The 27,137-nt window shown below is 43.5% G+C and overlaps 13 protein-coding genes across 13 annotated transcripts; 6 read left to right on the top strand and 7 right to left on the bottom strand.

Moving 5' to 3' along the window:
* Positions 1-417: 417 nt before the first annotated feature.
* L199_006418 (uncharacterized protein) lies at positions 418-1,805 on the top strand (the record flags this gene model as incomplete). The annotated part of the gene is made up of 3 exons (XM_064892117.1): positions 418-450; positions 527-628; positions 873-1,805. 3 exons carry the CDS (start codon positions 418-420, stop codon positions 1,803-1,805), a joined length of 1,068 nt encoding a protein of 355 aa, XP_064748189.1.
* Positions 1,806-2,172: 367 nt separating this feature from the next.
* Positions 2,173-3,090, top strand: L199_006417 (uncharacterized protein; the record flags this gene model as incomplete). The annotated part of the gene is made up of 1 exon (XM_064892116.1): positions 2,173-3,090. One exon carries the CDS (start codon positions 2,173-2,175, stop codon positions 3,088-3,090), a length of 918 nt encoding a protein of 305 aa, XP_064748188.1.
* Positions 3,091-3,456: 366 nt separating this feature from the next.
* Positions 3,457-5,522, bottom strand: L199_006416 (uncharacterized protein; the record flags this gene model as incomplete). Its single annotated transcript, XM_064892115.1, has 2 exons — positions 3,457-4,115; positions 4,196-5,522. 2 exons carry the CDS (start codon positions 5,520-5,522, stop codon positions 3,457-3,459), a joined length of 1,986 nt encoding a protein of 661 aa, XP_064748187.1.
* Positions 5,523-6,981: 1,459 nt separating this feature from the next.
* L199_006415 (uncharacterized protein) lies at positions 6,982-7,834 on the bottom strand (the record flags this gene model as incomplete). The annotated part of the gene is made up of 3 exons (XM_064892114.1): positions 6,982-7,176; positions 7,245-7,731; positions 7,809-7,834. The coding sequence occupies 3 exons, from the start codon at positions 7,832-7,834 to the stop codon at positions 6,982-6,984; spliced, it is 708 nt and encodes a 235-aa protein (XP_064748186.1).
* Positions 7,835-9,418: 1,584 nt separating this feature from the next.
* L199_006414 (uncharacterized protein) lies at positions 9,419-11,184 on the bottom strand (the record flags this gene model as incomplete). Its single annotated transcript, XM_064892113.1, has 5 exons — positions 9,419-9,613; positions 9,682-10,168; positions 10,246-10,765; positions 10,838-11,093; positions 11,173-11,184. 5 exons carry the CDS (start codon positions 11,182-11,184, stop codon positions 9,419-9,421), a joined length of 1,470 nt encoding a protein of 489 aa, XP_064748185.1.
* Positions 11,185-12,600: 1,416 nt separating this feature from the next.
* On the bottom strand, positions 12,601-14,099 carry L199_006413 (uncharacterized protein; the record flags this gene model as incomplete). The annotated part of the gene is made up of 6 exons (XM_064892112.1): positions 12,601-12,827; positions 12,946-13,081; positions 13,202-13,497; positions 13,619-13,863; positions 13,979-14,025; positions 14,085-14,099. 6 exons carry the CDS (start codon positions 14,097-14,099, stop codon positions 12,601-12,603), a joined length of 966 nt encoding a protein of 321 aa, XP_064748184.1.
* A 619-nt stretch (positions 14,100-14,718) lies between these two features.
* L199_006412 (uncharacterized protein) lies at positions 14,719-15,609 on the top strand (the record flags this gene model as incomplete). The annotated part of the gene is made up of 6 exons (XM_064892111.1): positions 14,719-14,750; positions 14,812-14,875; positions 14,942-15,040; positions 15,193-15,259; positions 15,342-15,450; positions 15,519-15,609. 6 exons carry the CDS (start codon positions 14,719-14,721, stop codon positions 15,607-15,609), a joined length of 462 nt encoding a protein of 153 aa, XP_064748183.1.
* Positions 15,610-17,564: 1,955 nt separating this feature from the next.
* On the top strand, positions 17,565-19,297 carry L199_006411 (uncharacterized protein; the record flags this gene model as incomplete). Its single annotated transcript, XM_064892110.1, has 3 exons — positions 17,565-17,987; positions 18,076-18,195; positions 18,323-19,297. 3 exons carry the CDS (start codon positions 17,565-17,567, stop codon positions 19,295-19,297), a joined length of 1,518 nt encoding a protein of 505 aa, XP_064748182.1.
* Positions 19,298-19,814: 517 nt separating this feature from the next.
* On the bottom strand, positions 19,815-20,688 carry L199_006410 (uncharacterized protein; the record flags this gene model as incomplete). The annotated part of the gene is made up of 3 exons (XM_064892109.1): positions 19,815-19,919; positions 20,093-20,367; positions 20,457-20,688. 3 exons carry the CDS (start codon positions 20,686-20,688, stop codon positions 19,815-19,817), a joined length of 612 nt encoding a protein of 203 aa, XP_064748181.1.
* Positions 20,689-21,027: 339 nt separating this feature from the next.
* Positions 21,028-23,076, bottom strand: L199_006409 (uncharacterized protein; the record flags this gene model as incomplete). The annotated part of the gene is made up of 7 exons (XM_064892108.1): positions 21,028-21,195; positions 21,266-21,348; positions 21,441-21,737; positions 21,841-21,895; positions 21,954-22,655; positions 22,729-22,899; positions 22,972-23,076. 7 exons carry the CDS (start codon positions 23,074-23,076, stop codon positions 21,028-21,030), a joined length of 1,581 nt encoding a protein of 526 aa, XP_064748180.1.
* A 277-nt stretch (positions 23,077-23,353) lies between these two features.
* On the top strand, positions 23,354-24,769 carry L199_006408 (uncharacterized protein; the record flags this gene model as incomplete). Its single annotated transcript, XM_064892107.1, has 7 exons — positions 23,354-23,697; positions 23,761-23,863; positions 23,955-24,074; positions 24,197-24,268; positions 24,329-24,461; positions 24,558-24,670; positions 24,749-24,769. 7 exons carry the CDS (start codon positions 23,354-23,356, stop codon positions 24,767-24,769), a joined length of 906 nt encoding a protein of 301 aa, XP_064748179.1.
* Positions 24,770-24,859: 90 nt separating this feature from the next.
* On the bottom strand, positions 24,860-25,337 carry L199_006407 (uncharacterized protein; the record flags this gene model as incomplete). The annotated part of the gene is made up of 4 exons (XM_064892106.1): positions 24,860-24,922; positions 24,996-25,081; positions 25,145-25,163; positions 25,233-25,337. The coding sequence occupies 4 exons, from the start codon at positions 25,335-25,337 to the stop codon at positions 24,860-24,862; spliced, it is 273 nt and encodes a 90-aa protein (XP_064748178.1).
* Positions 25,338-25,610: 273 nt separating this feature from the next.
* L199_006406 (uncharacterized protein) lies at positions 25,611-27,001 on the top strand (the record flags this gene model as incomplete). The annotated part of the gene is made up of 6 exons (XM_064892105.1): positions 25,611-25,951; positions 26,015-26,117; positions 26,209-26,328; positions 26,451-26,522; positions 26,583-26,711; positions 26,813-27,001. The coding sequence occupies 6 exons, from the start codon at positions 25,611-25,613 to the stop codon at positions 26,999-27,001; spliced, it is 954 nt and encodes a 317-aa protein (XP_064748177.1).
* Between the last annotated feature and the right edge of the window lie 136 nt (positions 27,002-27,137).

The following is a 27,137-nucleotide window of genomic DNA, read 5'->3' as shown; positions in this document are numbered from 1 at the left end:
TACTACTTGGTGAGTACTCGTCATTCCCCACAAACGCCGTGTGTGGCATCACCATGTCACCATGTCACCATGTCACCCACCGTGATGATGGATGAATGATCAGGTTGCACGGACGCCCATCAAGATGTTGGATCTGTTGGGCTGTACAACGCAGATCATTCCGTGAACAGAACAACAGAGAAAGTGTTAAAAGACATGAGGCAACCTCGTGTTACCATGCCAACGTGCAACGTGCACCAATAATCACACATTGTTGGTATATAACGATACAATCCTTGAAACTCCATCGTCTCTCCTTCTCTTCTCTTTCTTCTTTCTTCTGTTCCTCTCTCTACTCAAACAGAATCACTACTCACTAACTCAGGATACCGTTTATGGTTCCACATCACCTCATACCCACTGATATTCTCATTTGACATGCATTCCGCAGAGCAGCAACACGATGACTTGGTGAATATCGTATGATCAACACACACGGAGAAACCTGCATCTGATGGCTGATGTATCTCGAATTACTCAATATCAGGTCGCTTCACCTCCTACTCATACCACTCCCGTCCTCAGTCAAGAAGATTCTCATCCCGAAATGTCTTCCTTGAACTCAATTCCATTCCATCAATCACTCCTTGTGAGCCTCTCCCAACGGATCAATCATCACTGACCTGTTATCTTCGTCGAACACGACCATTCTGGAAGGCGATACGACTAACGACGATGTTGTAAGAAGCACCATTGCAGCTTTCAACACCAACAAGCACAACAAAGACGACAATCACGATATCGCGGACAATATCCCCCACGCAACACCATCCGTCGCCGATCTCACCGACGAGCTGACAATCTGTCGTTCCAGGATCTCCGATTTATAAAAGTCCAACAAAGCGTTGAAGAATGAAAATGAGGATTATCGACACAGCTTGAAATATCAATCTGAGGCAATTAAGCTATTACGAAAGACCTACCCCGATTCAAGTACGCTTCGATCTCATCAGGATCATAGAGATGATGATTGGGCTACGAATGATCCTAAAGATTATGGATTTTGTGATGGATGGGGAATGTTTCACACATTCCAGGAGAACAGAGGCAATATGGGGTGGGATGAACTTGGCAATTGCGATAATGTTAATTCTAAGGAGATCATCATCTACGATGATTCCATACGAGAAAGAACCCATGGGAAGGAGAACGCCCATGAACGATCTTTGGAAGATGATTCTGCATCGATAAAGGTAGAGATGCTAAAACGCGAAATGGATAATATGAAAATGAAATCCAGATTGCTTCAAAGGGAGAAGGATGAAAAATATACGAATAACCAAACATCATCATTAGAAGGAGGAGTATCGCCAGGAAAAGGAGAAGAAGATGATTTGGCATTGAACTGCTTTGACGATGAAGATGACAAAGCAAATGACAGCTCAAAATTGGAAGAAGCGTTACTGAAAGAGAAAGAAGATCACCTCCGAACTCTGTCTAAGATCGATAAAATTGTAGGTCTGAAAGAACAGGAAATCACAGGACTGGACGACAAACTCTCAGACCAACAAGGTTTAGTCGCTGAAATGCTGGATACGAATGGAGCTCTTACGCAGAGAATATCCGAATTGGAAAGGCGACTTGAAGAAGATCACAGATTAAGAATGGAAGAAAGATCCGAAGACGCTAAAAGGTTTGCAGAAGGACGATTGACCGGTGAAGTGAGAGCAGGAGTGGCTGGTAAAACAAGTGAGGTCTTCGATGATGGATTGACGGATGTTTCTGAAGATAAAAAGGGATCCGAGCCGAAATACTATGGTTGGTAGGATATTTGGATGATCAATTGGGTCGGAACGGTACGTAGATAGATCGTAACATATTGCAAAGTGCAATAAACATTACGATTCTCTCCTGGGGGTAAACCCTCTATAGATTTTGAAAGGCTGTTAAATACTGCTTACTATATATTGAATATCATTCATGCACATTCATCTATGTTATGTCGAACATGGCCAAGTAACTTTCCACAGCCATTTGGTAACATCTTTACGTAATCGAGGTTGTCACCGAAGTTGTGATCGAGATTTCCAAAGATATATGCAGTGATAACTACTCGAGTATGAAGTGCGTTCATTCCTCTGCATGATGACATTGGGACTCTGACCACAAGCAAGACATCTGAGCCTTCTCGGGATGTCAAAAGCAGGACGAATTGAGGAAGAAGAAGAAGAAGACCCAACAGATATATTCGATACATCACTATCATCCTTATTCTCAATTCCTCCTATAGGTTTCGCACCGGATCATAATGGTTACTTCACTTACAATACACCTATTTCGGATAGCCAAAATCCAGCTACTCAGTCTAAAGCGATAAAGCTCAAAATACCTTCACCGCCTTCATCGCTCTACACCACTCTTCAAGCCCAACTCATCTGGCCATCGTCAATCTACCTTGCCGACCTGATCTCCCTCGGAACGATAGATGTCAAAGACAAAAACGTAGTGGAATTAGGCTCAGCGGCTGGGTTACCTGGTGTAGTTGCCAGTATCAGGGGAGTGAAGAAGGTCGTATCGACAGATTATGGGGTCAAAGAAGTGTTAGATGTTCTAGAAGATAATTTCAGAACGAATAGTACGAAGGATAACCAGGATAGGTGGGAGGTGAAAGGTCATTGTTGGGGAGATAGTGTTGATGATTTAGTAAAGTGCATTTCACCAGAATTAATAAAGTCCAATGGACTCGGGTCGAAAGTGATCGACGCTCAGAATGAGGAAGATGGTCATACAAGTAATGAAGCTACCAGAACCAAATTCGATATGATCCTAGCTGCCGATGTCCTATGGACCACCTCCACCCATCAGATTCTCCTCGATTCTATTATCTCATTAATGACCAAGGACGGTATAACCCACATCACAGCTGGACTACATACCGGTCGAGGACCATTGGAACGGTTTATGCGTTCCGCCAAAGATAGAGGGTTAGTCGTGGAATATAAAGGTGAAGTTAGATTGAAAGGTGATAATTCATGGGAAGAATATAATCAATCTATGGCGGTAGAAGGAGAGGAAGAAAGAGGGGTGGTAGTTTGGTTTACACTTAGATGATGATGTGAGTTGGCTATGATGATCTATCTCTATATCATTAGACGAAGTGTTCATATACCCTTTACGGTATCGATCATGTTGAATTCGGTTATGTTGTTCTGACATAAAAGCTCGTTGATAGATTAACGATAAATGATAAATGATAAACGATTTCCAAATAACGAATTCTATGCATGTCATCATAACAAACCGAGTCATACGAACAGCTACAAAATTAGTGTGTATATGTATATATTTATAGATACAATACTCATCGTTCACTGCATCCAATCATCCTCAATCATCCCTCAAGCTGTGTTCCTACTGAACAGACTAACAGACTGAATGTCAAATCCTACTAATTGCTAAAAACATTTGAAACACATGTTAGACAATGACAAAACTCCCTGTTCTCGCTCCTGCTGCTCTCGCCCCACCAGCCATCCTAGTAGGAGGTCTCGTCTCCTCTACTTCATCTCCTCCATCGCCATCGATCGAAGACGAAGTGGTTGTCATTGAACTTTTCGATCTCGAATAATACCCTTTAAACCTTTCTCCAGCAGGTTTCCGAGGGATGACCAAAGTAGATGACGAATCATCACTTTTCATTCTATCGTCGATATCATCTTTCTCATCAACTACTTTCAAACCTTTCTCCAGATCAAATGACGGTATGGCTTTCCTCCTTGACGATGCATTCCTATATATATTCCCGACACTCACAGTCCTAGTAAACTTATCTTCATCTCCCATCCCTGGGTGTCCCACGGCGTTTGAACCGACAGTAGGTACTCTAGCAGCTGATATAGCGTTATACAATGTGTTCCTTAAATTACTAGCCCAGGTTGCTGACCTTTGAGGTAAACTTAACGAATCGTGCGATAGGGATGGTGATGGAAACCCCAAAGGTGGTGCCTGAGCAGCAGATAAAGTGGAAGATGATCCGAATGGATTAGGATGTAGGTTGGTTTGGTGGTTGTCGAATGAGTCGATTGATGAAGGTCGGGGAGGTAAAGGTGTAGACCAAGGTACAGGTAGACCGTTGCCTACAATCAAGTCAAAGCCATCAAGAAAATGAGACGAACAGTTCTATTGGACTAGGAAATATAAAGAAGGATTTACTTACCATTAACACCCAGAAATCTCGGACTACCTTGACCCAGACCCAATCCTACCAGCCCATCTATCCCCTCTACTTCTCTCTCATCTTGCGCATGCTCATGTTCATGTTTATGTGCATTTTCATGCTCGTCCATCTCACCCGGTCCTGCATTGCGCACTTCCAATGGACCCGTCTCTCCTAGCAAATGATGAGGTAATGTACTTGTTCCCATACTGTGAGCTGTAGGTGGTGGGATAGGTAAATTCGGTATATCCATATTCCCATCATATCCGATTGGAGAGTTGGATTGTGATTCAGTATGTAAGAATGGTGATCTGCCATTTGCGTTGGTCGTAGATTGATGAGCAAATAGACTTGCTCTCCTTTCCAATTCACTCTTCTCTTGATTATCATCGACATCAGAGAGGTGTGGATAGGTAGAAGCATGAAGATAAGGATTATATCCTCCTCCACCTAATGTCCTAGGCGTATCGAATCCCCTAACCAGATCTGATAATCCATCATCATCCTCATCGCTCCTGGATCTACCTAGACATGGTAACCGACGTGATTTAACCATGTATCGCAGGAGGGAAGCGAGGGCGATAAATATGGCTAGACATAGGAGGATAATAAGGAATATTATACCTGCTGAAGGTGGGTGATGATCCGAAGTTGGAGATGATTTATCAGTGGATGATTGAGAAGGTGAGGTGGATGAGGTGGAAATGGTTGATATTGCTGTGGATGTTGTCCTGAGACTGATATCATTACTAGTAGTGGCCAAAGTGGATGTGACGGTAAAAGCTGCACTTGTCGAACCTGTCATCGAAAATGAGCTGGATGCGAGCGTGGCAGTCGGAGCGGACGTGATAGCTGAAGAAGCCATCCCAGTACTATCGACTACCGAAGACACCATCTCAATGACCGTGGGGGTCGAGGTAGGAGTGATTGTGGGACTAGAAGTTTGGGTAGGAGCGACCAACACCACTTTATCACCTTTCAACACCACCTGACCATCATCCATGTCACCCTCATCAGCAGACGGAGTGTTATCGGTACTGTCGACATCGACAGTAGAGGATTGGTCATTACTAGGCTGAAGGCTACCGTGTACCCCGGTGGAGGCAGAATTCGGGGATAGTAATACAGCTTGTCCATTTGAACTAATCATCATTGGACCATTTGCCCCAGGGATAGCATCGTGAGGAGCGATGGATGCCAAGTACTGTATGAACGACGGTGGTGGATTCATCACGATTCGTTTTCGTAATCCACCTGCAGTTGACATTGAGGTTGAGCTTGATGTGGGACGTGACACATGGGAAGGATGACAATCTGGATCTGGCATTGTAATTACTGATTACTTCGGAGAGTACAGGGGCCAGCCTTATACGATAGGAACGAGGGAGTTTCGCACCTGGCGAAAGATGATAAAGTCGAGAACGATTGAAAGAGGGAGCGAAGTTCTGCGGGAGCATGGGATAGGCCGTCCAGCGGTCTAAGAGATTCAGTATGATCTAGTAACTCAAACAAGAAGATCTAACAGAAGACAAGAAGGAATGAAGGAAAGAGAGAAAGGATAAGCTGCGATGGTAGGAAGGGCGACGGGTACTTTGGTAAGATAGACAGTGATCAGTAAGAATACATGTCGGTATCACGGAACCGTCTTTGTCTTTGACTAGTCTGAGTCAGCCATGATCTCGGAGACACTTTTGTTTGTTGCGATGTACAGGCTTAGAACTGTATACTGCTGCAAACACCTGCGTGCATCTTCAAGAAAAGGTGTTAGAACCGTTCATGTCTCATTTCATCGGTCCGAACCTCAATCTCATCGTCATTGCCACTTTATTCGCCACAGCACCGCTCGTGGCATACAGCTCAAATTTGATCTCCTGAGACTGTTCTATACATCGTACAATGTAGTCCACGCGATGTCATACTGCTGCATAGCTGTCCACAAGCCGATGTCTGTTCTATATTGTTTGTATGTGTTATACACCTATCATTTCACTCGAGTCCAGGACGAAGGTGAAACATGTTTTAGGCTGTCCATCTCTCTTTTCCTCCTCATTTCAAAGGACGCAATGAAACGAGTCCGTATCTGCATGTATACATACGTGTGCGTGACATTGAAATCACAATCCTATATGTCATAAGTGGCTATTCACCCGAGACCTGAGGTTGAACCATTTTTTCCCTTCATCATCTGAGTATTGTTGTATATACATGTATATGTACTGTATGAACAAGCCCTTCATGAACAGATGAACAAACGAATCAAGGATACCGGTATTTACGGTATGTGGTATATGTTGTGGTATGAGATATGAGGTATAACATCTTTCTTTCTCCAATTTCCAAGAAGGTTCGTAAAAGCAGAAAACGAATAAACAGATAAGTTACGTCATGTATATATGTATGTACACGTACACCTCTCAAGAAAGTCAGGTAAAAGAAACATAGAATAGAATAGAAATATGAACATCTACTCTACACAGTGATCCAAATTTGATTGGAAAGAAAAGAAAGGGTTCAAAGGGGATTTTGGTTGATTGTCCATATGTAACAAAACGAGTAATGTGTGGTATGCGTATATGATAAGATGTATATCGAATAAAAGACTAGTTCCGCTTAACTCATTTCATCTTCCTCAAAGTTGATTAGTCAAGCGATATCAACTAAATATATCATTTCGGGTATTCTTCTTCTTCTGATCTTTCTGAAAGATATTAAAGAACCTTTATCAGCTTCAAATCTGTCTATTTTCGATAAAGAGATGAGGCAGTCTGACTTACAAGACTCCAAACTTAGAAAGCCGTCGCAGCGTTGTTTTGAGCCCAATCTCTGGCGAACGTACTGGCTCTCAAGAACTTCTTGTTGGCGTATTTCTTGTACACGTAAACGGTTTCGAAATCAGGCTCGACCAATCTCTCACATAACAGACTTGCTCCAGCTACTAATTGTGATTCGGTAAACCCAGAATAGAAGACGAAAGCCTCGTTCTATAAACAATACAAAGTCAGCTTCAGCTTCAAATGCGGATTCTAGTGCTCGTGAAGATTGAACTTACCCAATCACCACCCAACATCCTTCTAGCTAGGTACATACCAATAGCAGCAATCATCGATGGTTTACATCTCAAGAACCTATGATCTAACAATGTGACTTCCATCAAGAACTTTGATAAAGTTCGAGTCTGAATATCGTAATCATCGGCTTTGGAGATTTTCCTTACCCAAGAGTAAGGTGAACAGTAAGATGAAATGGTGAAATCTAAAGTTTGCAGGATGATTCTTTCGCCTTTTAAGATTTCATCTTTGGTATAACCGTTCTCGGTCATGTAGACGAATTCGTCTACTGAAGGAGCCAAGATTTCTTCGTATTTCGCAGCGATGAACATGGCTGTCACACCGACTAGTTGAAGTTTGACTAAAGAGACTACTCGGACAGAGAGGAATCGGTCGACAAGGTTGACGGCGATCCATAGGGTTTCGGGTAACATGTGGTATCGGAGATGTACTTGGAGTAACCAGTCGATAAGGGTAGTTCGCATAGTCCTACAATCATCAAACACAAACGTGTGAGTGGACGGTCAGGTATATAAATGGTGTGGATGATAGGCGCATATACTCACCATTCGATTTCAGTTTGGAAATCCATGTAGTATGAACGACGGTGGTGGATTCATCACGATTCGTTTTCGTAATCCACCTGCAGTTGACATTGAGGTTGAGCTTGATGTGGGACGTGACACATGGGAAGGATGACAATCTGGATCTGGCATTGTAATTACTGATTACTTCGGAGAGTACAGGGGCCAGCCTTATACGATAGGAACGAGGGAGTTTCGCACCTGGCGAAAGATGATAAAGTCGAGAACGATTGAAAGAGGGAGCGAAGTTCTGCGGGAGCATGGGATAGGCCGTCCAGCGGTCTAAGAGATTCAGTATGATCTAGTAACTCAAACAAGAAGATCTAACAGAAGACAAGAAGGAATGAAGGAAAGAGAGAAAGGATAAGCTGCGATGGTAGGAAGGGCGACGGGTACTTTGGTAAGATAGACAGTGATCAGTAAGAATACATGTCGGTATCACGGAACCGTCTTTGTCTTTGACTAGTCTGAGTCAGCCATGATCTCGGAGACACTTTTGTTTGTTGCGATGTACAGGCTTAGAACTGTATACTGCTGCAAACACCTGCGTGCATCTTCAAGAAAAGGTGTTAGAACCGTTCATGTCTCATTTCATCGGTCCGAACCTCAATCTCATCGTCATTGCCACTTTATTCGCCACAGCACCGCTCGTGGCATACAGCTCAAATTTGATCTCCTGAGACTGTTCTATACATCGTACAATGTAGTCCACGCGATGTCATACTGCTGCATAGCTGTCCACAAGCCGATGTCTGTTCTATATTGTTTGTATGTGTTATACACCTATCATTTCACTCGAGTCCAGGACGAAGGTGAAACATGTTTTAGGCTGTCCATCTCTCTTTTCCTCCTCATTTCAAAGGACGCAATGAAACGAGTCCGTATCTGCATGTATACATACGTGTGCGTGACATTGAAATCACAATCCTATATGTCATAAGTGGCTATTCACCCGAGACCTGAGGTTGAACCATTTTTTCCCTTCATCATCTGAGTATTGTTGTATATACATGTATATGTACTGTATGAACAAGCCCTTCATGAACAGATGAACAAACGAATCAAGGATACCGGTATTTACGGTATGTGGTATATGTTGTGGTATGAGATATGAGGTATAACATCTTTCTTTCTCCAATTTCCAAGAAGGTTCGTAAAAGCAGAAAACGAATAAACAGATAAGTTACGTCATGTATATATGTATGTACACGTACACCTCTCAAGAAAGTCAGGTAAAAGAAACATAGAATAGAATAGAAATATGAACATCTACTCTACACAGTGATCCAAATTTGATTGGAAAGAAAAAGAAAGGGTTCAAAGGGGATTTTGGTTGATTGTCCATATGTAACAAAACGAGTAATGTGTGGTATGCGTATATGATAAGATGTATATCGAATAAAAGACTAGTTCCGCTTAACTCATTTCATCTTCCTCAAAGTTGATTAGTCAAGCGATATCAACTAAATATATCATTTCGGGTATTCTTCTTCTTCTGATCTTTCTGAAAGATATTAAAGAACCTTTATCAGCTTCAAATCTGTCTATTTTCGATAAAGAGATGAGGCAGTCTGACTTACAAGACTCCAAACTTAGAAAGCCGTCGCAGCGTTGTTTTGAGCCCAATCTCTGGCGAACGTACTGGCTCTCAAGAACTTCTTGTTGGCGTATTTCTTGTACACGTAAACGGTTTCGAAATCAGGCTCGACCAATCTCTCACATAACAGACTTGCTCCAGCTACTAATTGTGATTCGGTAAACCCAGAATAGAAGACGAAAGCCTCGTTCTATAAACAATACAAAGTCAGCTTCAGCTTCAAATGCGGATTCTAGTGCTCGTGAAGATTGAACTTACCCAATCACCACCCAACATCCTTCTAGCTAGGTACATACCAATAGCAGCAATCATCGATGGTTTACATCTCAAGAACCTATGATCTAACAATGTGACTTCCATCAAGAACTTTGATAAAGTTCGAGTCTGAATATCGTAATCATCGGCTTTGGAGATTTTCCTTACCCAAGAGTAAGGTGAACAGTAAGATGAAATGGTGAAATCTAAAGTTTGCAGGATGATTCTTTCGCCTTTTAAGATTTCATCTTTGGTATAACCGTTCTCGGTCATGTAGACGAATTCGTCTACTGAAGGAGCCAAGATTTCTTCGTATTTCGCAGCGATGAACATGGCTGTCACACCGACTAGTTGAAGTTTGACTAAAGAGACTACTCGGACAGAGAGGAATCGGTCGACAAGGTTGACGGCGATCCATAGGGTTTCGGGTAACATGTGGTATCGGAGATGTACTTGGAGTAACCAGTCGATAAGGGTAGTTCGCATAGTCCTACAATCATCAAACACAAACGTGTGAGTGGACGGTCAGGTATATAAATGGTGTGGATGATAGGCGCATATACTCACCATTCGATTTCAGTTTGGAAATCCATGTATCTTGGATTGGGCATAACAGACTCTTCCAATACTTCCATATGGTTGAAGATCTCATCGGCATACTCAGCTACCATGGTAGTATCGAAAAGGTCCACATCATCTTTGAAGGTTGATCTAATCATATCAAGTTGTTCTTGAGCTCTGTACGCATCTTCTTCGGACATTCTCAACCAATCTTCTTCATCTTCTTCCTCCTCTTCATCCTCCATCTCTTCTTCGGATTCATCCTCGTAGGCCTCTTCGTCGACCGTCAACATCTGCATGGGCATTTGCATCTGCGCGGCAGCAGTAGACTTGGATGGATCAACGTCCATCTCAGATAAGGGATCCTCGCTTTTCACGCTGAGGCTTGGTTCAGAGGTGTATAGGGATGATGAAGTGGGTTTGGATCGATGAGGGATGGAAGCGATGGGTCGAGTAGGTTGGACATTGTTGGTTCGTGATGCGAGGGGTTGTCTGAGTTCCGTAGTTGGTTTACCAACCGCTTTGACTAGGTATCAAGCAACGTCAACACACTTGACATCGCGGGTGCATATGAGCGACGAGGAGAGAATGTACTCACGAGGTTTCTTCTCATCTTCGTATTGCTCCTCCTTCACTACGTTGGTGACCACACCACCCAAAGCAGTTCTCTTGGCGCCGGCTTTGACAGCCACGGGCTTCTTGACTGCTCCAGCTGTACCAGACGTAGAAGCGACTGATACTTTCTGGGCGGGACCCAAGTGAGATAAGGATGTTTTGGTTCGGAGACCAGCTTGAGTGGGAGCGGCATTCTCGTCGTTACGTGTTCGACTTGCTGTTCGTCGGGTATTGGCTGCCTGTGAATGCGAGAAGTGGGTTGATGAGTATAAGGCTATGTATCAGATCGATGGATGGAGCGAGGAGACTCAGACTTACTCGAGATGCCATGGTGGATGTATGTAATCAAGGATCAAGCAAGGTTATGAGGGAGATATGATGTTTACCAACAAGGTTGACTGACAAGTCAAGTAGGAAGTATCGTTTCGTTCACTGAGGTCGTTAACTATGGATGGATAAAGAAGGAAAAGAAGAAGAATTGTTCGTTATAAGTTAGCTGAACTGATAAGATGAAACCGATTTGCAGTAGAGGTGAATGAGTGAAGGAATGAAGGGTAAAGTTGAATGATCAACAAGTTTGTACGGTTGGTAACGGGGATGTTTGTCGAGTTGAGTTGATTGCCGGTGTGTTGGCTCGTGTCGAGTTTAGTTCAATTGTTGGGGTTTTAGCGGGATCGATGTTGATGTCGATGTCGTCAATGAATGAATATCTTCGAGGGAAAGAGAGGGATGGATGAGGATACAAAGAGAGATGTAGAGATGTGGAGATGAAAGAAGATCAAGTGTTGGCGGAAAGTGTTTATAGCTGAAATGTGGATGTACGGTGAGAGACGAGAGTTGGTGGGCTGGATTAGGGTAAATGTGAATCATAACACCATCACACCAACAAAAAGTAAAAACAGTCGCAAACACACAACGTACTTTGCCACGTGGCAGCGCACAATACTACTACTGCGCGGCGTTAAATGTGAAGAGGCATAGGGATATCATACTCGGTTACCCTGGCAGAGGTTACATATAAACAACTAAACATGGGCATCCCATCCCATCAGACGGTCCAACCTCACCACATCTCACATACCTCGCAAGTCAAACAAACAGCAATCGGATATCACCAGTCCGACTCTTATAGGGTATGGTACATCCATAATTGGAACAGAAGAAAGAACTGTCGCGTTCAGCGATACCAGTCTAACCAAAATTGTTACGAGATTACATATAGTAATGTAATGTATAAACATCCGACCTAACAGGCGATTGAGCGAATAGTAATGAGCATTGCCAGTTTCATTACCAGACCATCAAACCTTGTACAGATGTTACCATTGCTTTGAACGCCTCGTCAATCGTTTGTTCCCTGTAAATCCACTTGAAATACGATCTATTATCTTATCAGTTGGCTTCGAAGTTGTTTGCATGTTTGCATTCCACGTTATAACCAAGATTGAGTTTGTGTCGTTGTCAAGTTGGGAATGTCGTCATACTCCTTGATCAATACCATGCACAGGCACTAGGATAATTGGTTGTTTATCTCGTTGGATTGGAATGATACTTCGGTATGACGGTGAAAGCATTGACACTCGTCGTTTTGAACATTCTGTGCGGTGCATCAGCATAGATCTGCTCTGCATCGGTGCAGACCAAATCATATATACATTCTTCCAATTCTACTCCATTTGATCCATAGACATTTATGTTACAACTGAATTCTCCTTCTACCTGATGGCTACCAACGACGAGCAGAGCCTATCTCGTCCTAAAAGTCCTACCAGTGGCGGTCCTTCTCTCAGCTGCGACCTCGGGTTTAGCTCGGTTGAGAATCTTGAGGAACTCCGCTACCCTGTATCTCATCCTGGAGTGCATGTATGCTTTGGAACATTTGATATGGTAGTGCAAGTAATCTCGGAACAGTTGGATTCGGTCGATGGTCTGTTGAGTCTGTGCTGGGTTGGCGAAATGTCTCGGTGAGAAGACTGTGTGTCAAACGGCGAGTGTCAGCTCAACATGACGGGGCAAAGTATTGCAAGGAATTGGTAATGCTCAGAAGCGATGATCAGAGCGATAAGAGTAGCTATGATACCTCGAACTCACCAAACGTAACATATCCCCAATCTTCACCATTATGCAATCCAGGTAGATGTCTAATCTCAAGTGGTGGTTCTCGATTAGAGTATCTCACTTGAGGTGCATTCTGGAGTGCATTGAGTTTACGAGCATCGACGAATTCCTATGGAGCCAAAGAGATTAGCTATCTTTCCTTACTGCAGGACAATTGCACCTTATAAGGAAGTTCCGCACAATTCTGACTTTCTGTCGTATGATCAAATTTATCAAATATCATACTCACCTGTAAGAAAACCCTTCCAAATACTTTATCAGTCTCCTCCTTGAACACCGTACTAAACACGACCGTTACTCTATCATTGGAAGCTTGGATGTATATCGCCTCTTCTTCCCTGTATCTAACAATTTTCAATTCACCTTTCGTTTCTGATTGTTCGGCGATGTCCTTCTGTTGAGCTCCACCTGCATCTTTATAATTCGCTTGGAGGGTTGACTCCTCGGCGAAAGCAGACAAGAAAGGGGATGACATGGCTGTTGATTTTAGATGGGCGAGTTTGGATATGAGGGCGAGACGATCTTCTACAATCATTTACGAGGAGGAATCAGCACATCATTACTACTCGTACACACATTCCGAGATGAGTAGGATATAGAGCATCATGTTTGCAACATCGAATCTCATGAGGACAGTCTCACTCACCATTACCCTCTGGCAACTGTTCCAGATCGATAACCAAACTAACATCATACTCCGGTTCAGTCTGATCCTGAGGTAACAAGTAACCCTCATATTCATTTTGCAGGTGTTCTCTGGCACCGTATTTCACTAGATCGGGCCAACATTGGATACCCATCGACAATAGTAACTTCGTCTTGGATTCTGGGGTTGAGAGGTGGAATCGGACATTGTCGTAATCAACAAATTGGATATCGGCTCGAGACGCTCTGTGAAAGTCCAAACGAGAATAATGTCAGCTATATCAATCTCAATCAAGAAGATATGGTTGCCCACTGATCGGCGAATGATCGAAGGTACTCTGGAGGGAGGTGTGCAACTCACTTCTCGAACCTGTCGGTGAGTACATCATTGATGATGACGCTGTGGGACTGGTAGAAAGGGGAGTTATCAGCTGAAAGTTTACCGTGAAACCTTTGAATCAGCTTACCTCTAACAAGATCATATTGCTGTTCGTGTCTTCGTTGGCTCTTCAGGATGTATGCTGATGTACTTGTATATCGAGGTCAATCTACAGAAAGCAGTGAAAGCGAGAGTGAGTGGTAGTGGTTGTGACGCATCGATACCTCATCTCAGGGTTACGACAACACCCTCTCAAATATCAGCCACACACACACACTCACTTGACCTGGGTATCAGGCTGAATGATCTTGCCTTAGATCCGTCGGAAGTTGCTGACTAACTGTTCACTTTTCCGTTGGCCGCGCCGCTGGTGTTTACGATAGCAGCAATCTTCAAAGTCGATCAGAAAAGATAAAAAAAATCATCAGCGACGAGAACGACTGCTACACAAACCGACCATAACAGTCAACAAACGTATGACCACACCAGCCCAAGGACTACGATCCCGATTGAGAACCAGTCACCTATCTGCCCTTGCCTTTGCTCTTGTTTTCCTCATAATTTCAATCATTCTCTCCACTCAACTCAATCCCCTCAAGGGAATACGCCACCTTCGATCGGTCGTATCTGTATCCGTACCTACGACCAAGACGACGACGGCCGTAGTAGCATCATCGATAAGGAATATACACAATCCCTCTGTAGAGCTCAAGACTAGTACGATGCCATCAAGAGAAGACCGAGAATGGAATCGGTAAGTTGGCCTTATCGAGGAACAACACGATTTTAATGTTGATGAATGTGTGTATGAATAGGTTGGCAGTCCACATGGATCAGTTCCATTCGCATTTCAGATACGAGTTCAATAGAGTATACACGGTGAGTAAGCCCATCATACCTTATATTGATTTTGCATTGTTAATGGATTTGTCTCGCTCGTAACAGTTAGCAGATGGTGGATTTCATAAAGAAGGAATGACCTTACCTAGGTTTTTAAGGGAAGCTCAGCAGTTGTATACCCATTTGGATATGCATCATCGTATAGTAAGTTCTGTTTTACTATGCTCGTAGCAGGGGGTATGCTGACTGTTGTATTCTATAGGAAGTGAGCTTCATTTGACGATATGTTCTTTCGCTTGAGATTTACACTGATCTAACAATATGGGCATAGGAAACATACATCTTCCCAGTACTAGCCTCAATTCAAAGAAGGAGCGAGGGAATCAGGTGAACATCTAAAGAAACATAAAGGTATACATGATGGTGAGTCGGTGATCAATTCATCTCCTAAACTCAAAGAAAAACATCAAGCTAAGCCAAATATCTTATATCCGATGTGATACAGGTTTAGAGAAATACGATGCATTCCTAAGGAACTCATTGGAAAATCAATCAGAGTATAATCCAACCAAGTTGAGGGAAATAATGGATGGTTTCAAGGAAGTTTTGTTCACGTTAGTCGAAATTCGTCATCGTTTATCCCTTATTGAATGTGAGTGAGGGCTAATCCAATCTATTCTAGCCACTTGGACGAAGAAGTGAAAGATCTAGGTGCGGAAAGTATGAAGAAAGCAGGTTGGACTTTAGATGAAATCAGACGTATACCGATGTAGACTACTGTAGTATATGGAGGGTTTAGTATTCTTGTTATAATGGTTTCACAGACAGTGAGAAATGTTATATTTGTATTTTACTATCACACCGTTACCACTGATGATTTTCAAGAACGCATCTTCTCCGTGTCATAAAGCTCGACATGAATGATATTTGACCCTTGCTCCAAAGAATAGAAAGCCGAAGCCAAAGCTTTGTTGCGTCGTAGTCTGGGTTACGAGGTCTGGCTCCGCTCTAACCCTATTCCCGACAACCTTATTTATCTGGTTTAGAAGAGGATCCTGTCGTTCACTTGTCTGCTTCTTGCCATTCATTCGTCTTTTTTCCGTCTAATCAATTTCAAACACATTGGTTTCGCAAAAATCATCATTTGGACAAGAAGAAAACCCACAACAAATCCGACCGTTGATCTTAGTCTTCTTTTTCCACAAGATCGATTTTTCCCTTCTCTACAGGAGAGTATCCTCTGTTTTTCCCACTATCCCTCTGTAACCATCCTTTGATCCATCAACAACACACAGACACAGGCTCGTGAACTGAATCATCGCAAAATCTCCCTGGCCGTGTTCAGCTCCACGCAAGTACCGCTTTTCAGTATCTGGTCAGGACAGGAAAGGTACAGTACGGTGCGTTGGGCCATATGGTTAGTTCGCTACATAGCATGATGAACATCCAGCTGACCGATCATATGGGAAATCAGTGTACCAAGTGCCTTCCATCATCCATCAGCTCCTGCTTGCTGTACCGGCGGTCATCTTTCTCGCTTTCGATCAAAGGTCTTCCTCTCGGTATTTTCGTCGCATAGCCGGTATGATCGGTCGGACCATACGACTAATGATTCAGACAGAAAAATATGTCTGACCGATCAAAGTCATGTTCAAAGGACCTACACAAACTGTCAAAAGGAAAAGGCCGAGACTTTGACTCTGACTTTGATGGTGATAATCACGATAACAACAACAGTGTCATAATGGTCAATACGGTTACTCATGCAATGAGTGTATCGAGACTGCTATCTTTTCAAGTGTATCGTCCACCTGATTCGTTCATTCGTACATCCCCTTGTGGACTGGATCAAAAAGATTCAGAAGGGGAGGGCGGAGGCGAAAATAAGGTTCGAAACGAGGACTACTCGTACCAACCTAAATGTTCGAGTGAACTACCATCATCACCATCAATACAAGCTACCAACAACAACAATGCACGATCACCCTTCGGTCATGCGCAGCAGCATCAACATCAAAATCCTTTGGTAGACAGTTACAAATCACAATCGTCATTTTCAGACTATGAAGTTCAAAGTGACTTTGATGATGGTGACTACAACTGTTACTACTCGGACCACAATTGTCCGAGTTCGAATTTATATGTTGAGAAAGACTCGGATGGGACTTGCTCGACAACAAGTGAGAAATCAATTTCTCCTTCTCCTTCTCATCAATCAAACTCAGCCAGTTCATCCTTTCGATTTCAGGCATACTCGCCTTTAGTTACTTTTAGCCGAAAGCGAAGTAGAGGAAAAGGGAAGATGACAAACCCAAACTCACCGCTATCACTTGAATCCGGTGTGGACGTGCGTATGTCTCCTACTATCCAGCACAAGGATAGACAAGATACAGTAGACAAACAATACCTTTCCGCAAGAGAAGAACAACAGACAACACCATCGAATTCTTATCACCGTTTATCCTGTTGCTCAGATCTGGAAAAGCAAGAACAAGACATTGTTGTAGTTGATAATCAATTACATGATGATCATGACGAGATCAAAGCATTGTCCCCGCCACGAAATGGAATAGAAAGAGAAAGTAGAAAACGAAAACCAAAGGAACCCTCGAATCTTTTCAATCACTCAACATCAATATCACCTACTACTCCTGTTAGCAATTCAGATTTCCCACTTCTATCCAAATATCATTCTTTATGCCGAAAACCACGATTACCTAGTTACAAAATGGATCATCGACCTCATGAAAACACCGAATCTCATTCGAATATACCGATACCGACAAACTATCCAGAACAATCAGGATCAGGTTCGGGTTCAATTTGTGTACCGCCACCACCACCACCTAGACAAGCATCGGGTGCAGGATCAGAGCATTATCCACCTTTATATACTAGAGTACCGGTAGATTTTCAACTTGGAAGAGATCATGTTCAACCTAATGACGCTGGACCATCTACTTATCCCCATCAACTGGATTCAAGCTATTTATCACATCCTCAACAACTTCCTATGGTCTATTCTGCCAATCCACCTCAACTTCCTACAAACCCGCATCAACATATCTATCATCGAACACCACCCGTTAATAAGCGTAGGAGAGGAAGGTTGGCTACGGCTTGTGTCAATTGCAATCGCCGTAAACAGCGGGTGAGCCTATTCACTTGATACTTGAGCTTGCGACATATTAATTTGTATATCATATGGGAGCTGACGTGATTATTGGATGACGGGACAGTGCGACGGTGAAATTCCGTGTGGTCTGTGCGTGAAGAGGAATGTTCCATGTTCCTATCCTACAGAGATGAACACCTCTTATAACGCAGATGCAGAGAGAGTGAAGCAGTCTGCTACCATGGTGGATTCTTCGTCTTCTTCACCTACTCGTAAACCTGCCAAGAAAGCTCTGTTATCCCACTTGATCTGTCTATCTTGTGAGGCTTATGCTAGGAAGTGACTGACAGGCTTTGGACCTCCTTTGGCAGGTGGCATCAGGATTTAATTCCGCCACTATCCTCGGTATCCTCTGCCATCTAGGCTACAAAGATTCGCGGTTCCCCAAAGGTTCGTTGAGATCTATGATCCAAGCTTATATCGCTCTCGAAGAAAAGACTATCCGAAGGGATGAAGCTTTAGAAACTGAATTGATGGTTTTGAGAATGATGGAAGCTAAAGCTTTAGCGAGGGAAGACATGGATTTGAGAAGTGGGAGGACCACTCCTGGTTCTCATGGTTCAGTCGTTGGGAATGAAGCTAAATTGATGGTCCAGATCAAGCAAAGTAGATTCATGCCTCCACCACCACAAATACCTATGGTGGACAATCAATCTCGACCTCCTTCATCGGGATCTCGCCAACATCGACTCCAACATCAACAGTCGAGAGTAGACATCGCCACCGATTCATCGGTAGACATCAATGCGTCTAACGAAATTTGGTCGTCTTCCGCACCTGTCCATGTTGAATCTATGGTAAACTCAGCTCGAGATCGACCTCAACCTGGAACGGGACATGGAATACATTCTGAGAATGAGAATGATACTCAACAACCATACGATCTAAATTCGCAATACGACCCAACGAACGTGCCTTTACCGACACCTTTACCACATTCTTCATCTACTCCCTCTCTGTCCACTGCACTGGGTTTACCAAATTACAATCACAATCATACATATAACGACAATCCCGATCGGAACACACAAGGCGTCGATATCCGAACGACACCTAACGATAACGAATGGTATTTACCTTCCGATTGGGATCCTACGACATCCGGCTTACCCGATTCGTCCGACCCTTCCGCATGGCAGGCTCTGATGGGTATGGAGTGGATGAATAACCTTGATCTAGATATGGGTTTGGATATGACGGAAGGGGAGAATACAGGTAGTTTGATAGCTCGCCTGGGAGAAGGCCAGGGTCAGAATGGACAGGATAGGGATGGACATGGGCTTTGACGGGTTCAGTAAGATGAGCTTTGGGGTATAAAAGTGGATAACAAATAAGTCAATCTACATCTCCGATCTTATATGATCACACTTCTATTGTATGATGATGAAAAGAAAATTCGCAGATACGCTAACGCGATATTTCCGCTGTATATTTCTGTGACGGTGATCGACGGGATGTAATCTATTGCTTGGAAGTCGAATATATATGTATATATACGGGTCATCAGAAATCTTGATATCGAGGTGGGGATGAGATAGATTATCAATTTATAAGCAACATATCAGTAACATATATATATCTGTATTAGGATTTATGTAACATGGAACTATCGAAGTGCAGCGACATCACCTATTGAAGGGTATATCGCCTCCAGTCATTGTGTCTTCCACTATTCACCAGATGAGGCGTCTACTTATTCAAAATTCGATGTATTCATACATCTCTTCATATCAAATGCATCTTACTCGTACTACTTACTACATTGATATCGAATTATTTATGGAGATCGATAAAAACACTCTTTCAAAGCTGCTTGTTCTGCTTGATAGCCAATTCAGCATCTTCTTTCTCATCTTTGGGAACACCAGCTACTTTAGGTGCGACTATACCGTTCAACTTTCTTAGGGCCTATCAAATGACAATAACGACTTATATCAGCGATGTCCTGAAAAATTCCGACATTAAGAACATGACCATCTTTCCATCATGATGCAGACAAAGGGGTTGTTATATCACTCCACATGTCCTCTTGATGGAAAAGTACAGTAAGAAGGAGATCCGCTCGAAAGCAATGAACGTACCATTGCAAATCCATTATCAGGTATTCTATCTCCCGGTCTATCTTGTAACCTAACGATTCCTTCGGGTGTAGAATAGATTTGAAGAACAGTTACGAGATTGTACGTTGGACCAATCTTAAATTTCAGATCATGGTTAAAATCAACTTCGATCAGATCTGCGATTACCTCTCTACCTGTACCGGTTTTGGTGGAGATGGATGGAGAGAGGGAGGTGATGTGAAATTTGTGGGTGGTAGTTGAGGAAGTGACGGTGGGGATGTGCAGAAGTTGACCGGCTATATTCCATATCATGCAAGTTTGATGATAGGATAAGATAGTCAACTAGGTGAAGGGGGATAATACAGTAGGCAAATGATTGACTTACCGACTTCCTCTCTGTTCTTCGCATACGCCACTGGATCTTCATAACAACTGTCCTCCGTAAAACCCTCCACAATCTTAGTCATCGTTCCCTTCCCTTGGAATATATCTAGAACCAACGCAGCATGGTCTAACTGTCGTTTCTCAAGGTTCAAAGACGGTTCACAAGAGAGTAAAGATGAGTCGTTGGAGAGAGTGGAAAGGGATGAAGCGGATACTTGTTGCTGGTTGGACATGTTACTACTTGTCAATATATCAAGTACAAAGTATAGGCTAGAGATACAATGTTAAGTGCGAGAATATAACAGTTATGATCTTCTATTCAGTTGAGTCCTTATATTGTTTGCTGGAGATCGTACTCGAATCATGAGATGGACTACCTCCACTCTCACGATCGGCTTATGCCAAAATGACATCATTGGGAGACAGAGTCAAGGTGAAAAGTGCATAAGTGTAGATGCAATATGTATGTATATATATGATATATATATCTATGATACAATGATCCGTGACATGCTAATCTGTCGCTCAGAGATGTCATGTGTCCACGATATCCTGATCATCCTGCAAATGGCTTACAACCCCAATCCCCATCTATCCTTCAACGTCCTCTTGACATCTCCCAAAGCTCTCAGATTAGGTCCCTGAGCTACTATCGTCGCTTTTCCAGAACCCAATCCGTAATTCAACCTTGATGATGCAGATGCAGGTCTGAGTACCCTGTTGGCCGTCCTCCAAAGATCCTAAAATGACACAAAGCACCGTCAGCGTAGATCCGTATAAAAAGGTCAGGAGAACGGGATCCAGACCCACCTCCAAAGTCAACTCATCAATCTTCGCACACATCTCCTCTACAGGCACTTTGTGTCCGTGAATCTGAACTTGTCTACCTAGATCTACAGTATGCAAGGGTGCAATTCCATTTCATCAGCTTTATTCGCTTACTGCTGTTTATCATTCAGTTCTTGAGTCCAGGTCCCGTACTCACCCTCTACAGCAGTCAATTTACTCTCCAAAGCCATGACCAACGTAGATTTCAACATATTCTTCGCCCTCAGAAATTCCTTCTGTTCAATTCCCCCGAACATCTGACCAGTGAGAGAATGCAACTGGCCAGCAATCACATCCACTATCCTAGGTGCAAATTCCGGATAGACTGAGGCCGCTATACCGAACAAGCCGGAATCAGCGTAACAGTGGTGGAAGCCTGCGCAGTAATCGACAGAGTAATGCTGGTTGAGGACTTTAGTGTATAGTCGGGTGTACATTCCCTTTCCTGGGCCACCTGCAATAGACGAGTGTGACATTAGCTCGTTGGAAAGCCAAATGACGAGTGCGTGTACGGAAATTTCGGTGGAAGACTAGCATAGGAAAACATGCCCACTCACCAGCTGAGAAACTACCACCACCGCCTAGTAACGTCTGCAACGTAGCCAAAGCGTACTGAATCGACTTGTCAGCTGCTGACAGCACCAGAAGGGGTGATCGACGTGCAACTCACAATGTCAGGATCATGTATACCCAATGCCTCAAACCCAATATGTATATGAACCAATTTATCCTCCGGGTTTTCTACGTAATATTCCCCGCCAGTATATACCGCTTTGGCATTGACCAGTCCGTCGTAGTCTGATGGTGCAGCTACATTCGATACGGTCGCAAACGATTTACTTCCTATCGGTGTTTGTGGTTGTTGTGTAGGAGTATGTAAAGTCGAAGAGGAAGGGGTTGAGGTAGAAGGTTGTATGTCGCCAAAGAATTTCTGTGATAATTCTACCAATTGATCATGAGGCATTCCAATACCAGCTACGACGATTCTCTCGGGTCTATACCAATCACTCATAAATCCTCTTACTTCCTGTTCCCCCAATTTCGGCAATTGACTTTCAGGACATAGTAATGGCATACCCAATGTATTATTCTGGAAAGCGACCGTATGGAATATCTCAGGTAAAATCAATTCTGGTTTATTCCATATTTCCCTTATTTCGTAAGAAGCAGCTTCCTTTTGAGCTAATATTTCCTCAGGTAATAATAATGGATGTCTAATAGTCGATGAGATCAATTCGAGAGCTAGAGGTAAGGATTCGGGAAATACTGTAGATTGATACATGATTGTTTCTCTTGAGGAAGAACATGTTACTTGAGATCCCAGGGAATCGATCAAGCGAGTCATCTCTTCATCGGAATGTTTGTCTGTACTCTGTAGCGAGAAAGGAAGTAAGATATGAGGCTGTCTGTCTGCTTTTCTCAGTTACCAAGATAAATCAGCTCACCTTGAAAGCCAACCTATCTAACAGATGGGATATCCCACTTGTCCTCTGACTCTCAAACCGACTACCGGCATCTACGTAGACACCCACTGCGTGGAAGTGACCGGGAAGGGCTTCAGTTGCCACTCGGACTTTATTGGGTAGTGTGGTGACGACGGATGCTGGAGAGAGGGTCTATGGAATAGGTGAACTAGGTCAGCGGATTGACCTCTTCGCCCCGAAGGGGAAAAGTGACAAAAAGCTTACGTGTGAAGACGAAGAGGCATATCCTTTCCGCAGTATCGAGCTGGACGGCTGAACGGCTTTCAGCCTTGGTACAAGTGACGAGGAAGGTCGAGGTATTCGGATCATCTTGCTCTACCCGCTTGCCGTTGTAAAACAAGTGGAATGCACTTTGCCGACGTCGTTCATTCATTCATGAATGATTACATCTTTTGACCTTGGATCTCGTTCTCTCGGAACGTCCAAGCGGCAAACGGCGGCGATCACCGAAATCCTCGTTTGGACCTGCCGAAAACACCGAAAAGTTGAGAGTCGGATTCAAGAGATCAAGATCACCTTGACTCATTTCAGTGACGTTGTCCAAGATCCATACCATCTCATAGCAGCACAAGAAAAACCCCAAACTATGCCGCCCAGGCTCCCATTACGAGCTATCTCGACCCCTTTGGCGGGACTTCGATATACCTCTTCCTCATCCACCTCAAAATCAGCTCTGTTCACTCCCAAAGCTGGACAAGCTGGGCCTTCAAGCTCAAATACCGCTACCCCTATACCGAAATCCTCCTCTCCTGCCACTGCTTCAACTACGAACGATCCGAAGGGCAAAGCTAAATCTGGACCTCAATCCATTCCACCTCTCCCTCGTCCATTGGGGATAACGACACCTCCCAGTTCAGCGAACAAGACGTGGTCGCAGAGGAAGAAAGAGTTGTTGGATGATGATAGACATAAAGCGAAGAGGAAGGCTTTGTAAGTGAATATGGGCTAGCTGAATGATAAATCAGCTGAAACAACAGACGTGCATGTGTGTAGAGTGAAAGAAGCTACTCAAGGTTATTTCCATGATTACAATCGAGCCAAGGGCGTCGGTGGGGGAAAGCTATGGATAGCACCGAACGTTTTGATCAGAGAGGATGTGAGTGATGCTGTTCACTATATCATTCCAAAGGAGCGAATCTTTTATCTTTAGTGTAAATGATCTGATGAAGTGGAACCGAAATCTACAGAAAGCACTTTATTTCCCAGATATATCGGGAAAATCATTGTTAGGTCAAGAAGCACATACGACGGATCTCCTTCGAGGTAAAATCACTTTGGTCTCTGTTATAGCTACGAGATTATCAGAAGTGAGTTTGACCTCTGCTCATATACGATCATTCATGTCAATCATACGATCACCGAGTAGTAGATAATGGTCAAAAAAATCAGAGGAAAGGAGCTAATGGCGTTACTACCTGAATAATCACAGGAACACGAACAATCATTCACTCAGCCTGTATTGGAAGATTTTGCTGGACATCCAGAATTCAACTTTGTCCAGGTGAGGCAATCGTTTCTCAGATGTAACGACGAATGTTGATTGTGTTTCTTTGTGGTGTAGATAAACCACCAAGAAAACAAACTGAAATCCTTCCTCGTATCATTCTTCATCTCATCCTTGAAACGAACGATAGCAGAAGACAGATGGGGTAATTATCTGATATCAAGCGGTGAATGGTCACCTATGGATGTGAGTCGAGTTCACCCTCTCACCTTGATACAACCCACCACACCCAACAAATAGGTATCTCTCAAGATTGATCTTACTGATTGAGATACGGATTTTATAGATTACAAACCCCTAGGAATCGATAACAAGCTTTTGGGATATGTATACCTTATCGATGAGAATCTCAAAGTTCGCTGGGCAGGTTGTGGGACAGCACCGTATGGAATATCTCAGGTAAAATCAATTCTGGTTTATTCCATATTTCCCTTATTTCGTAAGAAGCAGCTTCCTTTTGAGCTAATATTTCCTCAGGTAATAATAATGGATGTCTAATAGTCGATGAGATCAATTCGAGAGCTAGAGGTAAGGATTCGGGAAATACTGTAGATTGATACATGATTGTTTCTCTTGAGGAAGAACATGTTACTTGAGATCCCAGGAATCGATCAAGCGAGTCATCTCTTCATCGGAATGTTTGTCTGTACTCTGTAGCGAGAAAGGAAGTAAGATATGAGGCTGTCTGTCTGCTTTTCTCAGTTACCAAGATAAATCAGCTCACCTTGAAAGCCAACCTATCTAACAGATGGGATATCCCACTTGTCCTCTGACTCTCAAACCGACTACCGGCATCTACGTAGACACCCACTGCGTGGAAGTGACCGGAAGGGCTTCAGTTGCCACTCGGACTTTATTGGGTAGTGTGGTGACGACGGATGCTGGAGAGGGTCTATGGAATAGGTGAACTAGGTCAGCGGATTGACCTCTTCGCCCCGAAGGAAAAGTGACAAAAGCTTACGTGTGAAGACGAAGAGGCATATCCTTTCCGCAGTATCGAGCTGGACGGCTGAACGGCTTTCAGCCTTGGTACAAGTGACGAGGAAGGTCGAGGTATTCGGATCATCTTGCTCTACCCGCTTGCCGTTGTAAAACAAGTGGAATGCACTTTGCCGACGTCGTTCATTCATTCATGAATGATTACATCTTTGACCTTGGATCTCGTTCTCGGAACGTCCAAGCGGCAAACGGCGGCGATCACCGAAATCCTCGTTTGGACCTGCCGAAAACACCGAAAAGTTGAGAGTCGGATTCAAGAGATCAAGATCACCTTGACTCATTTCAGTGACGTTGTCCAAGATCCATACCATCTCATAGCAGCACAAGAAAACCCCAAACTATGCCGCCCAGGCTCCCATTACGAGCTATCTCGACCCCTTTGGCGGGACTTCGATATACCTCTTCCTCATCCACCTCAAAATCAGCTCTGTTCACTCCCAAAGCTGGACAAGCTGGGCCTTCAAGCTCAAATACCGCTACCCTATACCGAAATCCTCCTCTCCTGCCACTGCTTCAACTACGAACGATCCGAAGGGCAAAGCTAAATCTGGACCTCAATCCATTCCACCTCCCTCGTCCATTGGGGATAACGACACCTCCCAGTTCAGCGAACAAGACGTGGTCGCAGAGGAAGAAAGAGTTGTTGGATGATGATAGACATAAAGCGAAGAGGAAGGCTTTGTAAGTGAATATGGGCTAGCTGAATGATAAATCAGCTGAAACAACAGACGTGCATGTGTGTAGAGTGAAAGAAGCTACTCAAGGTTATTTCCATGATTACAATCGAGCCAAGGGCGTCGGTGGGGGAAAGCTATGGATAGCACCGAACGTTTTGATCAGAGAGGATGTGAGTGATGCTGTTCACTATATCATTCCAAAGGAGCGAATCTTTTATCTTTAGTGTAAATGATCTGATGAAGTGGAACCGAAATCTACAGAAAGCACTTTATTTCCCAGATATATCGGGAAAATCATTGTTAGGTCAAGAAGCACATACGACGGATCTCCTTCGAGGTAAAATCACTTTGGTCTCTGTTATAGCTACGAGATTATCAGAAGTGAGTTTGACCTCTGCTCATATACGATCATTCATGTCAATCATACGATCACCGAGTAGTAGATAATGGTCAAAAAAATCAGAGGAAAGGAGCTAATGGCGTTACTACCTGAATAATCACAGGAACACGAACAATCATTCACTCAGCCTGTATTGGAAGATTTTGCTGGACATCCAGAATTCAACTTTGTCCAGGTGAGGCAATCGTTTCTCAGATGTAACGACGAATGTTGATTGTGTTTCTTTGTGGTGTAGATAAACCACCAAGAAAACAAACTGAAATCCTTCCTCGTATCATTCTTCATCTCATCCTTGAAACGAACGATAGCAGAAGACAGATGGGGTAATTATCTGATATCAAGCGGTGAATGGTCACCTATGGATGTGAGTCGAGTTCACCCCTCTCACCTTGATACAACCCACCACACCCAACAAATAGGTATCTCTCAAGATTGATCTTACTGATTGAGATACGGATTTTATAGATTACAAACCCCCTAGGAATCGATAACAAGCTTTTGGGATATGTATACCTTATCGATGAGAATCTCAAAGTTCGCTGGGCAGGTTGTGGGACAGCTAGTCCCGAAGAGGCTCAGGCGTTAAGGAGAGCTACGGCCGTGTTGTTAGGTAGGACCAAAGGTGGATCGGAAGTCGAACAGCCGAAGGTGTAAACGAAGGAATAGATAGATTGTATGGACAGGCGATGTATGCCTTTTAAAGTTATGCTGTCTTGGTCAATAGATCGCTAGCTGATCAGGACGATTCCGCACACACCTACTTCCATGCAGACAGTGTGCATTTTTGAAA

This window comes from Kwoniella botswanensis, chromosome 1, assembly GCF_036426115.1.
Source record: "Kwoniella botswanensis chromosome 1, complete sequence".
Taxonomy (NCBI): domain Eukaryota; kingdom Fungi; phylum Basidiomycota; class Tremellomycetes; order Tremellales; family Cryptococcaceae; genus Kwoniella; species Kwoniella botswanensis.
The sequence above is the reverse complement of the archived record's forward strand: the minus strand, read 5'-3'. Positions and strand labels throughout refer to the sequence as shown.